Here is a 10,637-nt window from a genome sequence, read left to right as displayed (position 1 = left end):
GTTCTCCTCGAACATATAATAGTACAAAAGTTACTTCGTTGAAAATTTCTTTCTTCTTTTCTTTTATTCGTATTATGAGATTTTTTAATTTGTTTCGATGTTATACATTTACATCGAGTAAAACCCGTAAGCAGGTGTACATTTATTTCTTGTTTCTCATTTTTAAGGCGCGTAATATATACAGGGTAATTGGTAACTGATGGTACAAGCGGAAAGGGGGTGATTCTACACGAAAAAAGAAGTCGAAAATATAGAATAAAAATTTTTTTTTTTAATTTTTCCATCGAGACAACGATCTACAGTGAGATCCGTTATAACGAGACGCGATAAAGTGCACGCGTACAAGCGAAAATTCAAAGTCGGTTTTCTCGAAAACAAAGCCTTAAACGAAAAATTTTTATTCTATATTTTCGACTTCTTTTTTCGCGTAGAATCACCCCCCTTTCGCTTGTACCACCAGTTACCAACCACCCTATATATATTGTGAAAAACAAGCATATAGAATTATAGATATATTATGAGTTTATAATGACACATACATATATCTAATTTCGAGATACAAAATACGATTAAAACAAGAACTTTTGATGGTACACATTCTTTTGAACGACATACTTTTGATAAAATATTATCCCTTAGAACCCTATGATATCCTTCCACTATATAATACTTAGTGAATCATAAAAAAACACAGAAAATTTGTGGTAAAAGTGAATGAGAACTCGATCGGATATTTCATTGAATAGGAGAGAACATGATGTGTAAATTATCTGTAAACGGTTATACTCGTTGACCGTGTACAGACAACATCAATTGTTATTAGCACGAGTTTACTAACCAAATAACTATATTAACGTGTCTAAGTACGAAGTTTGAATTATTCAAAGAGAGATCATTTTTGTATCAGTTACGTGTGAGCATTGAGTCGGATATAATTTTTGCAACGCGATATTGCGAGTGGTAATAGTTAAATCTGCTTTTTCTTCCAGTTCTTTCTCTCTCTCTCTCTCTCTCTCTGTCTGTCTCTCTCCCTCTCTCTCTCTCTCTCTCTCTATCTATCTATGTATCTGTTTATCTACCTATCTCTCTTCTTTCTGTCCATATCTCTATTCCCGCCGCATTTGCTCCACTTTTTATCTCGCTCATTTATTTAACCATTTTATTCCTTTCTTTAAATTCTTTCAATGCATGTATTTCGAGTAGTTTCGCTGTAGGTTTTCTTAAATAAATTTAGTTTTAAATCGATAATCGATCGAAATTTTACGATAAGATAAAAAGATGTTTTTTACTGATACAGTGTTTTACTGATTTTTCAAATTTAATTCTTTTCTCTTTCTACATAAAGTTGTTGACCTCAACGCTTAGCATTATTATGACATACTTTTGAGCAAGGGTCGCGTAGAGTTACTTCTTAAAGTAGTCTGAGCACGTGACTGGTCATCAAAGTGACCAGTTTTTGTCTTTTATCCTTTCATGAAAAAAGATTTTATGATCGTGTTACGCGTGCGTAGTTCTTGTGCGACTAAGATGCGTTATAACGGGTAAAACTTACGAATATCGGTGACTTATTAAAAACGCGATTTTACCATTCTATAAGTCATTCAATACGCGTTAATCGCAAGCAACGGTAATAACTTATTTCTCTTATATAAATGTAAAGTGTTCCGATCGACAAATAGTATTTAGATAAAGCAAAATCTAATTTCTATTAATTTCTATCTTGTCTGTCGACAATATGAGACAAAATAATAGATAGCAACTCGCAAAAATTGTAAAGTTGGAAAAGAAATATGTATCATGAGAAAGGTAGAATTGTGATAGGTATGTATATAATCTTTAAGCCGTGATAAAATTTAAATGATACAGAAGAATAAGGGAGGGAGAAAAGCTGATAACACTAATGTTATTACAAATTTTTTAATTTCTTGCTATTTTTCAAAATTGAAAACTTTCGGTAAACTTTTTGTGACAAATAACGAACAATGGTTCGCAATCGAGGATATTCGTGATAATACGAAAATTAAGGTATCTCATACCATCGGTTTTTATGTCATTTTAAAAAAATTCGTGGCTTGAAGCGGGGAAGATATAGTAATAGCATCAGTGGAAATTTCAAAAACAAAGAGTTAATTGGAAATGTAAACCACGAGGAAAAGGCAAGGGATGAACGAGGATATATCGGGAGACGTTTTAACGTGGCAGTTATCAGTATTGAAACGTGTTTGTACTCTCCAGATCGCAACTGTTGTACACCATATTCTATTTCACAACCATCAAGGTACGTACTTTCGTTTTATTCGGAATTGAAATAGATTATCACGTTTCGATTGATATGAATCTCGATCGAAACGTTATCGCACTTAACTATATTATTTAACTTTCGATAGCTTATTATCAATAATGTTTTGTTCTTGTTGCTACTACTGATGTTTAATCCACTTTTATTCGGTATCTGCCTTAGTGTCGTCTCAATCTCTATGTGTAATAAAGATAAGCTACTGCATTCCTGTATACCTATACAGTCTCGGTGAAATTTACATGTATAAAAAAAATTGAATATGTGACGTTTGACATCGATTTCTCAAATTTTGTAACAATTGGATAATTTGACAACGTTCTTTTAATATCCGTTCCTTTGATTTCATTTCCGTTCGTTTTTCTTTTTACAACTGAAGAAGGTGTTACACCGTGGTTGGTTGCCAGTGAATAATCATAAGCGTAGATATGGAAAAAAAAAGTAAATAACTGACTGAGACGCATTCTCTAAGCGATAAATCATGCATTCGATCGATCTTTTCCTTCGATCTTTCAACTAGCAGGAAATATTGCGTTTTACAAAGTACATACATCGTGCAAGTTACGTAAAAAGCATCAAGGGAACATTTTTGTCGTCAACTGCGCGACAACTGCGAAAATTGTAGTCACGCGGCAAACGTCCCTAAGTTCAACTGCAGCCATCGAAACGATCAGTGTCCTCCAATAATGTGTTACCTACATTCAAGAAAATATTCGATTTAATAATTATCACTTCCAACACAATTAAGTTACTTTGTTTCAGATCTTTTGTCTCATTAGAATCGTCGTTCTTGCAACCGGTAAGAATTGAAAATCGTTCATATTCTTCTTTCATTGTCGTTCAAATCTTTGTTATGTATTAGAAGAAATCTCTTATACTACAACAAGAGTCTTTCTTACGTTCATTCGTTGCAGTTAGTACATTCGTCTGTCGTCATTTAGTTGATCGGTTTCGTGTCTTTGTACTAATTGTAAGAAGAATCGTCATACAAAAAGGGTCGTCAAATTTAAGTGAACCGTAAATATATTTCAATGTTTTGTATTAAGGAAAATCTCTAAGGTAAGTCTCTTATGATTTCTTATGTTATTACAATGCTTTTTGACAATATCTAATCACGAAAGTTGTACATTCTTAAGTTTAACATTCTTTTTCTAGGATATTCGATAGAGTTTATATTATGTGAAAAAAAGAGAAGAAGCTTAAAACGGAAATGAAAAACAATCGTATTATTGATAAAACGTTTAGTTGATGGCACTTAGAATCGTATCGGATATCTAATGGAGTTGACATCGAGGGAAAAGAAGGTGACTTTCGAAGGTCGCAAAGTCAGAGTCTAAAGAGTTATCACGCGATAATGTCGTAATCTGCCCGACTGTCCAATAATCTGTTTTTAGTGCAGTGGTAGTAAGAATCGCGACAATTCGCGAATCGGCCGTTTCATCGTGGATTATTGGATGTACTGTCATCAAGAATTGCTTTTCGTAGACTAGCGTCGTAGTTTTGCAGGTATCAAACAACAGAGAAAAAGTTTAAAAAGCAAAGGACGAATCAATGAAACTCAATGAAATTTGACATTGTTATTTTATTATAGATTTTGGCAGTAGTTGCTGACACTTCATTGTCATCTCATTTCAGACGTTCAATTAAAGAATGTCGAAGAAACAATGGTTGGTCCTGTTGATGCTGTTTTTGACTTACTTGTTGCTAGGTGCTTCCATTTTCTACCATATCGAGAGTCGCCTAGAAATCGAACGCGTCGAAGAAGCCAAACGTGAACGCATCGAAATTAACGGTGAGCACAGTCGGTCGTGTAATTAAAGAACAAACTAGTATATAGATGATTCGAAATCTTAACAATACAACCTATAAAATTGTTCCTTGCCATTTAATGTTCATATATAATAATTTATATGAATTCGCTATTCGGCAGTTAAAAAATCAATGCAAGTTATCGTCGGCCAATAATATGAGCACATAAAAATCTATTGTACCTTTTTCATTACCGATCAACATTTATTAAAGTTTTAAAAAAGATTCGTCGTAGTCTCTCTCTCTCTCTTTATTTCTTTCTCTTTCTCTCTCTCTCTCTCTCTCTCTCTTTCTGCTTCAGTTGAACAACAATGAGCAATTGTGATAAAAGATAAATTCGTTGGATCAGTTACTTCAATACTGAGTTACGAAATCGATAGCATGCGAAATCATTCGGATCAGCCACTCCTCAGAAAATTGTTCAGCAAATTCATCGGTTTCCTTTACAAACCGACCGTAAATGTTCATGAATAAAAACGTTTCAACTACTATCCTATCATAGTGATTAGAAGTACAACGTATGTACAATTGTGCAAAACATACACTTTTTTCTGGAATTTTCATTAACTTTGTAACTAGCATTATCGTGACATTAACCATTAAAATTAATAGTTTTGGTCGATTAGAAGATAATTACAGTATATACGATGAGCGAGCAGCTTTTACTTTCACATAATTTGTCATACGTTGCAGAGACAATAATAACAATCAGTTAGTATTTTTAATCGAAACTAATTTTATAATATTATCAAAAATGCATCTTATCGAATTGAGATCAAAAAATTGTAAAGAAATCTGATAATACATTTGAATTGACTCTGACGAATTGAAGAAGATCTTTACCTTTACGGTATGAAATTTGTTATCCGATGTGTTCTTTGTCGAATTGTATTGATGTGACTTCTTTTCCCGGTACACGCACGCATATAAAGTTCCTTAACTAATTCGAAGCAAGTAGAGAACATAAATGATAAACGAATAAAGTGAAACGATAAGATAACGTTCGTCCGAGAACAGGTAGTTTAAATGGGGTATCATGCGAATTTTAAAGAGTGTAGGAGAGCGAGTAAAGTTTAAATTTTGGTTGATTATATCACAATCACGACGCGTGTATCATTAAATTCGGATTGTGATTCCTCTCTCTCTCTCTCTCTTTCTCTCTCTCTTTCTCTCTCTCTCTCTCTCGCTCTCTCTCTCCTATGATAAATTCATTTTATTTTTTCCAATTTTTAAGCACATTACAGATATTTAGATTATGTACGAGTATATTAGATATTAGTATTCAGACTCTGATGCTCATTGTTTTTCAGCTTTACTTCACGCACATTATGTGCCTAATCTTAGTCACGATCACGATGAAATTCTTGGAAAATTGACACGGTACTGTGGAAAGTCGGTTTATAATTATACCGACAACGAGACGGACCCCCTTAAATGGGATTTTTATAACAGTTTCTATTTCGCTTACACCGTCGTCAGCACGATAGGTACGTACTCGTGTAATATACACGATATATATACATTTTTACACGTTTATGCACAATAAAGATCAGGGAAAAAGCGAGTGAAGATACATGTACTTACATACGAATGTATATTTACGCGATCGTGAATCGGTATCGATTTGTAAAAAATTTGGAATGAAATACTAATTTTTCAAAACAACATATCGTATAGTTCGCAAACGTCTGAGTTTCATTTGAAAACTTGAATATTATCGACATCATGCTAAAATTCCAAATATTGTTTGGCTAATCATCTATTAAATATACGCAATATAGGTTACGGGAATTTGGCTCCGACGAACATGCTTGGCCGCATTCTGATGATATTTTACGGTCTGATAGGCATACCTATGAATGGAATTTTGTTAACACAACTAGGAGAATTTTTTGGGCACGTATTCGTCAAAGCTCATAAGAAGTACAAATCGTACAAGCGTGACCATAATGACTATTATACCAGAAAATTAACAACGTTCGAAACGGGAAAAGTTGGGTTGGCTGCACAGATATTCGCTCATTTGATGCCAGGCTTCATCATGTTCATCTTTTTCCCGGCATTTGTCTTCTCCCATTACGAGGGTTGGAGTTACGACGAAGCTGTTTACTACGCTTTTGTCACATTGACAACCATTGGTTTCGGAGATTACGTGGCAGGTTAGAAAACATTTTGTCACGTTTTTTCGCCGATTCTATTTTTAGCATAAACAGTAACTTGTACAATAAGTTGAGTGAACTGAAATACGCTTGTACTAAAACTGAGACATCGATCAGAATATATCTATGCACAACGTTCTCATTCACTTGACGAAATCTTTTTCACGTATGCCTGCACGGATTCTACGTCCCTATAATAAGATAAATAGATCGAAACTAATTTTTTTGAATGAATTGTAATGAAAATTGTAATGAAAAAATTGTCGATGATCTTGCATCGTATTCGTATTCGTATTCATATTCATATTCGATAGGACAGGACAATAGCAAGGGTAGCGGATTTTTCTTTATGTTATACAAGACCTTTCTGATCTGTTGGATTTCGTTTGGACTGGGATACACTGTCATGATTATGACGTTTATCGCACGAGGTATGCGCAGTAAGAAGATTACTAGAATCGAGCATAAACTAGCGATCAATTTGAAGCATACACAAAGTAAAATCTGGAACGAATTCAACAAGGAGATAAACTACCTGCGTCGTGCTTTCAACGAGTTACAGCTATCTAAAGTCAGGGTAAACGAAATCGCATCTCTGATTCTGTACTTCGATCTTTCCCGCTTATATGCTTATTTATATAATGAATCGATATTTCTCTAATATGTTATTATGCATTCAAAAACTTTATTCATATATTTTAATACATTTCAGAGAGTATATATCGATGAATGTAATTATGAGATTCCACCTTCGAAATTTCCACGTAGCAATAGCTTTCCTGATCTTCGAGATTTGCTCTATGGTTCAAAAGAGAAAGATAAGTTGTGTAACAGACCTCGACGTCGCGCCAACAGCGAAGTGGTACCGACGGTAAGCGATTTTCTCGAATACGAGCATGATCACCACCAAAAGCTATGGTCTTGTAATTTGATCGAGATTAACATATTGTTGATCGAAGAATTTATGCAAAAAATGCCTTTTGACCGGCGTTTGCTATTTTTCATGAAATGTTGCCTTCAATCCATTCTTCTGTGGAAGCAAAGGTGCATTTTTGAACACCGTGCGTATCATTTTCACTTTCAGTGTCACAACCGATCACTAACTCTAAGGTTTTTTGTTGATCTAATATTCACGTTTGAATTAGAATTATTATAATATATTATTTTAATACATAGAATTATTGTAATATATAGAGAACAATCGTTTTCCGAATCACTAGTATTGTTACTTGAACAATCAAACAAAGCATTTGCATAAAATTCATCAAAAATTCCTTCTTCGCTAAAAAATTCGCGATGCGCCATTTTTGAAAATATAACGCCAAAAAAGTTGTCTATAATATGCAAAAGGTTAGAAGAAAACCTAATGTGACAAAAGGTGAATGATAAATACGATCACAAACTCTATAATAAGCACTTTATAAATTTTGAGCTCTAATAACTTTATACGATGGTTCTATCTGGACCTCTCTCTATTATCTAAATGCTATCTCTTTTTCTGAATACGTCCCCGGTCGATAACATTTGAGTAATACAACAATCTGTTAACACGTGTTTTTCATTGCTCCATAGGAAGATCAAATAACTCGCGTCGTTTCTGAGACTGATCTTCAAAGAATCGACAAAACGGCAACATTCGCAACTCATGCGATGGTTCAGCCAGCAGAATTGTTGGCAAGATTGGTTAATATTCTTGGTTACATACCACCAGCTACAGAGGATACTGGAGCTGATGATTCGAATCAGACAACTTTCATTAGCCAAGATATCGGATATCGTGGTAACAGGCTCGAAGAAAATAACAGTAAATTATATTCGGAGGAAGAGCCAACTTACACGTCCAGTACTGGACCTGGACTCTGGACCATCGGCCATGAAAAAATACCAGCATATCGCTTTGCTAATCCTCGTTCAAGAGCGGCTAGTGAGATCAGACTACACGAGACAAAGAAAGAAGATCGAAACACGGAACGAACCTGGTCCGGTCCGACGGCAGCTAAAAAAATTCATGAATTGATGAAATTGCGAATAAGCGAATCATCTGGCAAAGAACATGGCATTAAAGAAAGAAAATTTTCTAAACTTCGTAACTTTGCATTAACAAGATCTGTTTCCAAAGCACTGGGTTCGTCTGCTCCTTGGAAAGGTCGTTTCTCAATGAGTTCAGAAAAAAAGAACTCGGAGTTAGATCACGAGATTAACAGAGAGACCGGGCAATCATTCCCATTGGGATCGGTAGCGATCGATGATAGACGAGACTCGACCACTTCAAATCTACGGAGACATTATTACACTCATACTGGTGCAGGTAGCAATCTTAATACAGAAACTACTAATAATTTGCTCGAGGAAACCAGTTTAGCCGATTTTTTGAGAGCCCTCACTGCTCTTCATGCGAGCGTCGTTACGAATGACAGTTGGATCTCAGCTACGAACACGGATCAGATTCAACGTAATCAACCTCGAAGAAAAATGGGCACCGCTTCCTTGACACCGCCGAAACTTCCCAGTTTGTTCACGTTATTTTCCCCTTCTCCGCCTACATCGACAACTCAAAGTAATCAAAATACGATTACGCAAGAGTTTAATGCAAACTCGAACGAAAACAAGCTCCCTTGGCCTCAAAACCGACGAGAGTCGAGAAGAGGTAGTTTGATATTCGTTGCACCTACTACTACAAAATCGAGAAGATTTTCTTTAAGACCAGTGGCGACACCCATTAGTCCTCCAACGCCTCCGAAGAACGATACACCATTCTTATCGGTGAGTTCGGTGATCCACCAAGAATCGATTAAAACATTTTTTGCCTTCGAAAACGAAAGGAATCCTCAATTTCGTCGCCTTTTATCCTATTCCGTCCTTTCACGTGACAATGCGTTTCATGCTATTTACACTTACCTACTTTCACTTTTTTTTAGGATTCACAGCAAATGCCATACGAAAGTAGATCAACGTCTTTGTTTGAATCACTCAAAGAACCTCTTATTTCAACAGAGAGAGCACCGGGACTTTCAACGCCAATAAAATCATTTTTAAACGATCGGCGTTTCTCGCTACGACCTACTCAAAATCCGAACGGATGTTTAATAGATAATAATCCCGCCGCTCTCGTTCCTGCGCTCAAAGCTGTACCTCGTTGGAAGGCTGGGATGTTACAACGACAAATCAGTCAAATGAATCTTCGACGTCGAGCCAGAGCCTTCAGTTTGAGCGACGTTCACGCTGAAGATCTCAAAGAAAGAGCCGAGCCTTTTGATCTATCGTCCAGTAATGGCAAGAAACATAATTATGATGCAAAAGAATATCGTAAAAATATATCTCCGAATAAATCCGAGAGAGAAGATTTGAAAAATGACGGATTCGCAAAATCCATTAAAAATTCAGATCAGTTTGCGTCTTCGGTTTGTACTTCAGCTGAACGATATTCGTCGTTTTCGCAAGAAAGTGCTTTAACGAATTCTGTTCGACTCGAAGAAAAGAACGTGCGAATTTTTGAACCACACACTCAATCCACTTCAAGTATAGCCTCGACCGAGAATATCAATCATTTGAACGAACATACTCCTTGTCCCCCGTTAGATATATACAACAAAGAAAAATTCGCTCCATCCAGCACAGAGAAACAGGTATCCTCGAACGATTCTTCTACTACTAATGACTCTACTCTCAATTATAATTCATTTACCGATATTGATACATTACAGGAATTACAGGAATCATTAGTGGAAGTGAAAATAGAGAACCCCATTACGAATATCGTTCGTAATCCTTTTACAGCTGACGTTTCTCTAAATAATTCGCTTGATTCACTTTCAGAGTTGAAAGTCGAAAAGCATGGATCGCACTTGCCTATTAATAAATCGTGACATGCGGTATTTGCTGAACGTCAAACTTACATATATCTGCACTCATTTTACAGTCGGACTGTCCTTCGGACTGTATCGAAGTACAGCAAATCTCAGACGATAAATGAAAGACCAAACGACGGTATGACGATAAACAAGGAACGAAGAATTTATATGTATATACATTGTACAGAAACTTTTAGTCTTTAGTCATTGTACAGAAACTTTATAATTGTTTCCCAAAAGCTGTCGCTTTCTGTCATGATCAATTTTAAGGAAACAAAAGATTGAAATTTAAATTGGAGGAGAAAGATTATTGTAAACAAAAAGAGAGATCGAACGTTCTTTTCTCGTTATATCATCGATATCAATATATTAAGTTTCTTTAAGTATCCCTACTTTTACTGTTATACTTATTTACTAGTTTTATTTCCTACTCTTTTCTTTTGCTTTCTTTCACTGCTACAAATGACCGTTACAAAAACGAAACTGGACGTCGAGTTACCACGATTTCTAAAAGAGATGATT

The 10,637-nt window shown here is 35.4% G+C and overlaps 1 protein-coding gene across 6 annotated transcripts; it reads left to right on the top strand.

Annotated features, from left to right (window-relative positions):
* Positions 1 to 149: 149 nt before the first annotated feature.
* Positions 150 to 10,507, top strand: Ork1 (open rectifier K[+] channel 1). 6 transcript variants are annotated; one of them, XM_033336663.2, is made up of 12 exons: positions 150 to 2,278; positions 3,059 to 3,095; positions 3,211 to 3,355; positions 3,452 to 3,802; positions 3,888 to 4,088; positions 5,416 to 5,592; positions 5,887 to 6,264; positions 6,579 to 6,841; positions 6,977 to 7,135; positions 7,837 to 9,027; positions 9,183 to 9,890; positions 9,969 to 10,507. In XM_033336663.2, exons 5-12 carry the CDS (start codon positions 3,947 to 3,949, stop codon positions 10,128 to 10,130), a joined length of 3,180 nt encoding a protein of 1,059 aa, XP_033192554.2. In that variant the 5' UTR covers positions 150 to 2,278; positions 3,059 to 3,095; positions 3,211 to 3,355; positions 3,452 to 3,802; positions 3,888 to 3,946; the 3' UTR covers positions 10,131 to 10,507. The 6 variants fall into 6 exon arrangements, with proteins under 6 accessions (XP_033192554.2, XP_033192560.2, XP_033192556.2 ...); XM_033336669.2 differs by lacking the exon at positions 150 to 2,278 and having other exon boundaries at positions 2,286 to 3,095; positions 3,452 to 3,600; positions 3,691 to 3,802; XM_033336665.2 differs by lacking the exon at positions 150 to 2,278 and having other exon boundaries at positions 2,286 to 3,095; positions 3,452 to 3,613; positions 3,696 to 3,802.
* The last annotated feature ends 130 nt before the right edge of the window (positions 10,508 to 10,637 follow it).

The sequence above is a fragment of the Bombus vancouverensis genome, chromosome 6 (assembly GCF_051014615.1).
Source record: "Bombus vancouverensis nearcticus chromosome 6, iyBomVanc1_principal, whole genome shotgun sequence".
In the NCBI taxonomy this organism is placed as follows: Eukaryota; Metazoa; Arthropoda; class Insecta; order Hymenoptera; family Apidae; genus Bombus; species Bombus vancouverensis.
This window is presented reverse-complemented; position numbering and strand designations above follow the sequence as displayed.

What these genes read in the sequence shown, in the direction of transcription:
- Ork1 (XM_033336663.2), top strand. Translation starts at nt 3,947, where the DNA reads ATGTCGAAGAAACAATGGTTGGTCCTGTTGATGCTGTTTTTGACTTAC. An exon ending in TTTCGGAGATTACGTGGCAG is followed by an intron (nt 6,265 to 6,578) that starts GTTAGAAAACAT and finishes CATATTCGATAG; the next exon opens with GACAGGACAATAGCAAGGGT. An exon ending in CATCCAGCACAGAGAAACAG is followed by an intron (nt 9,891 to 9,968) that starts GTATCCTCGAAC and finishes GATACATTACAG; the next exon opens with GAATTACAGGAATCATTAGT.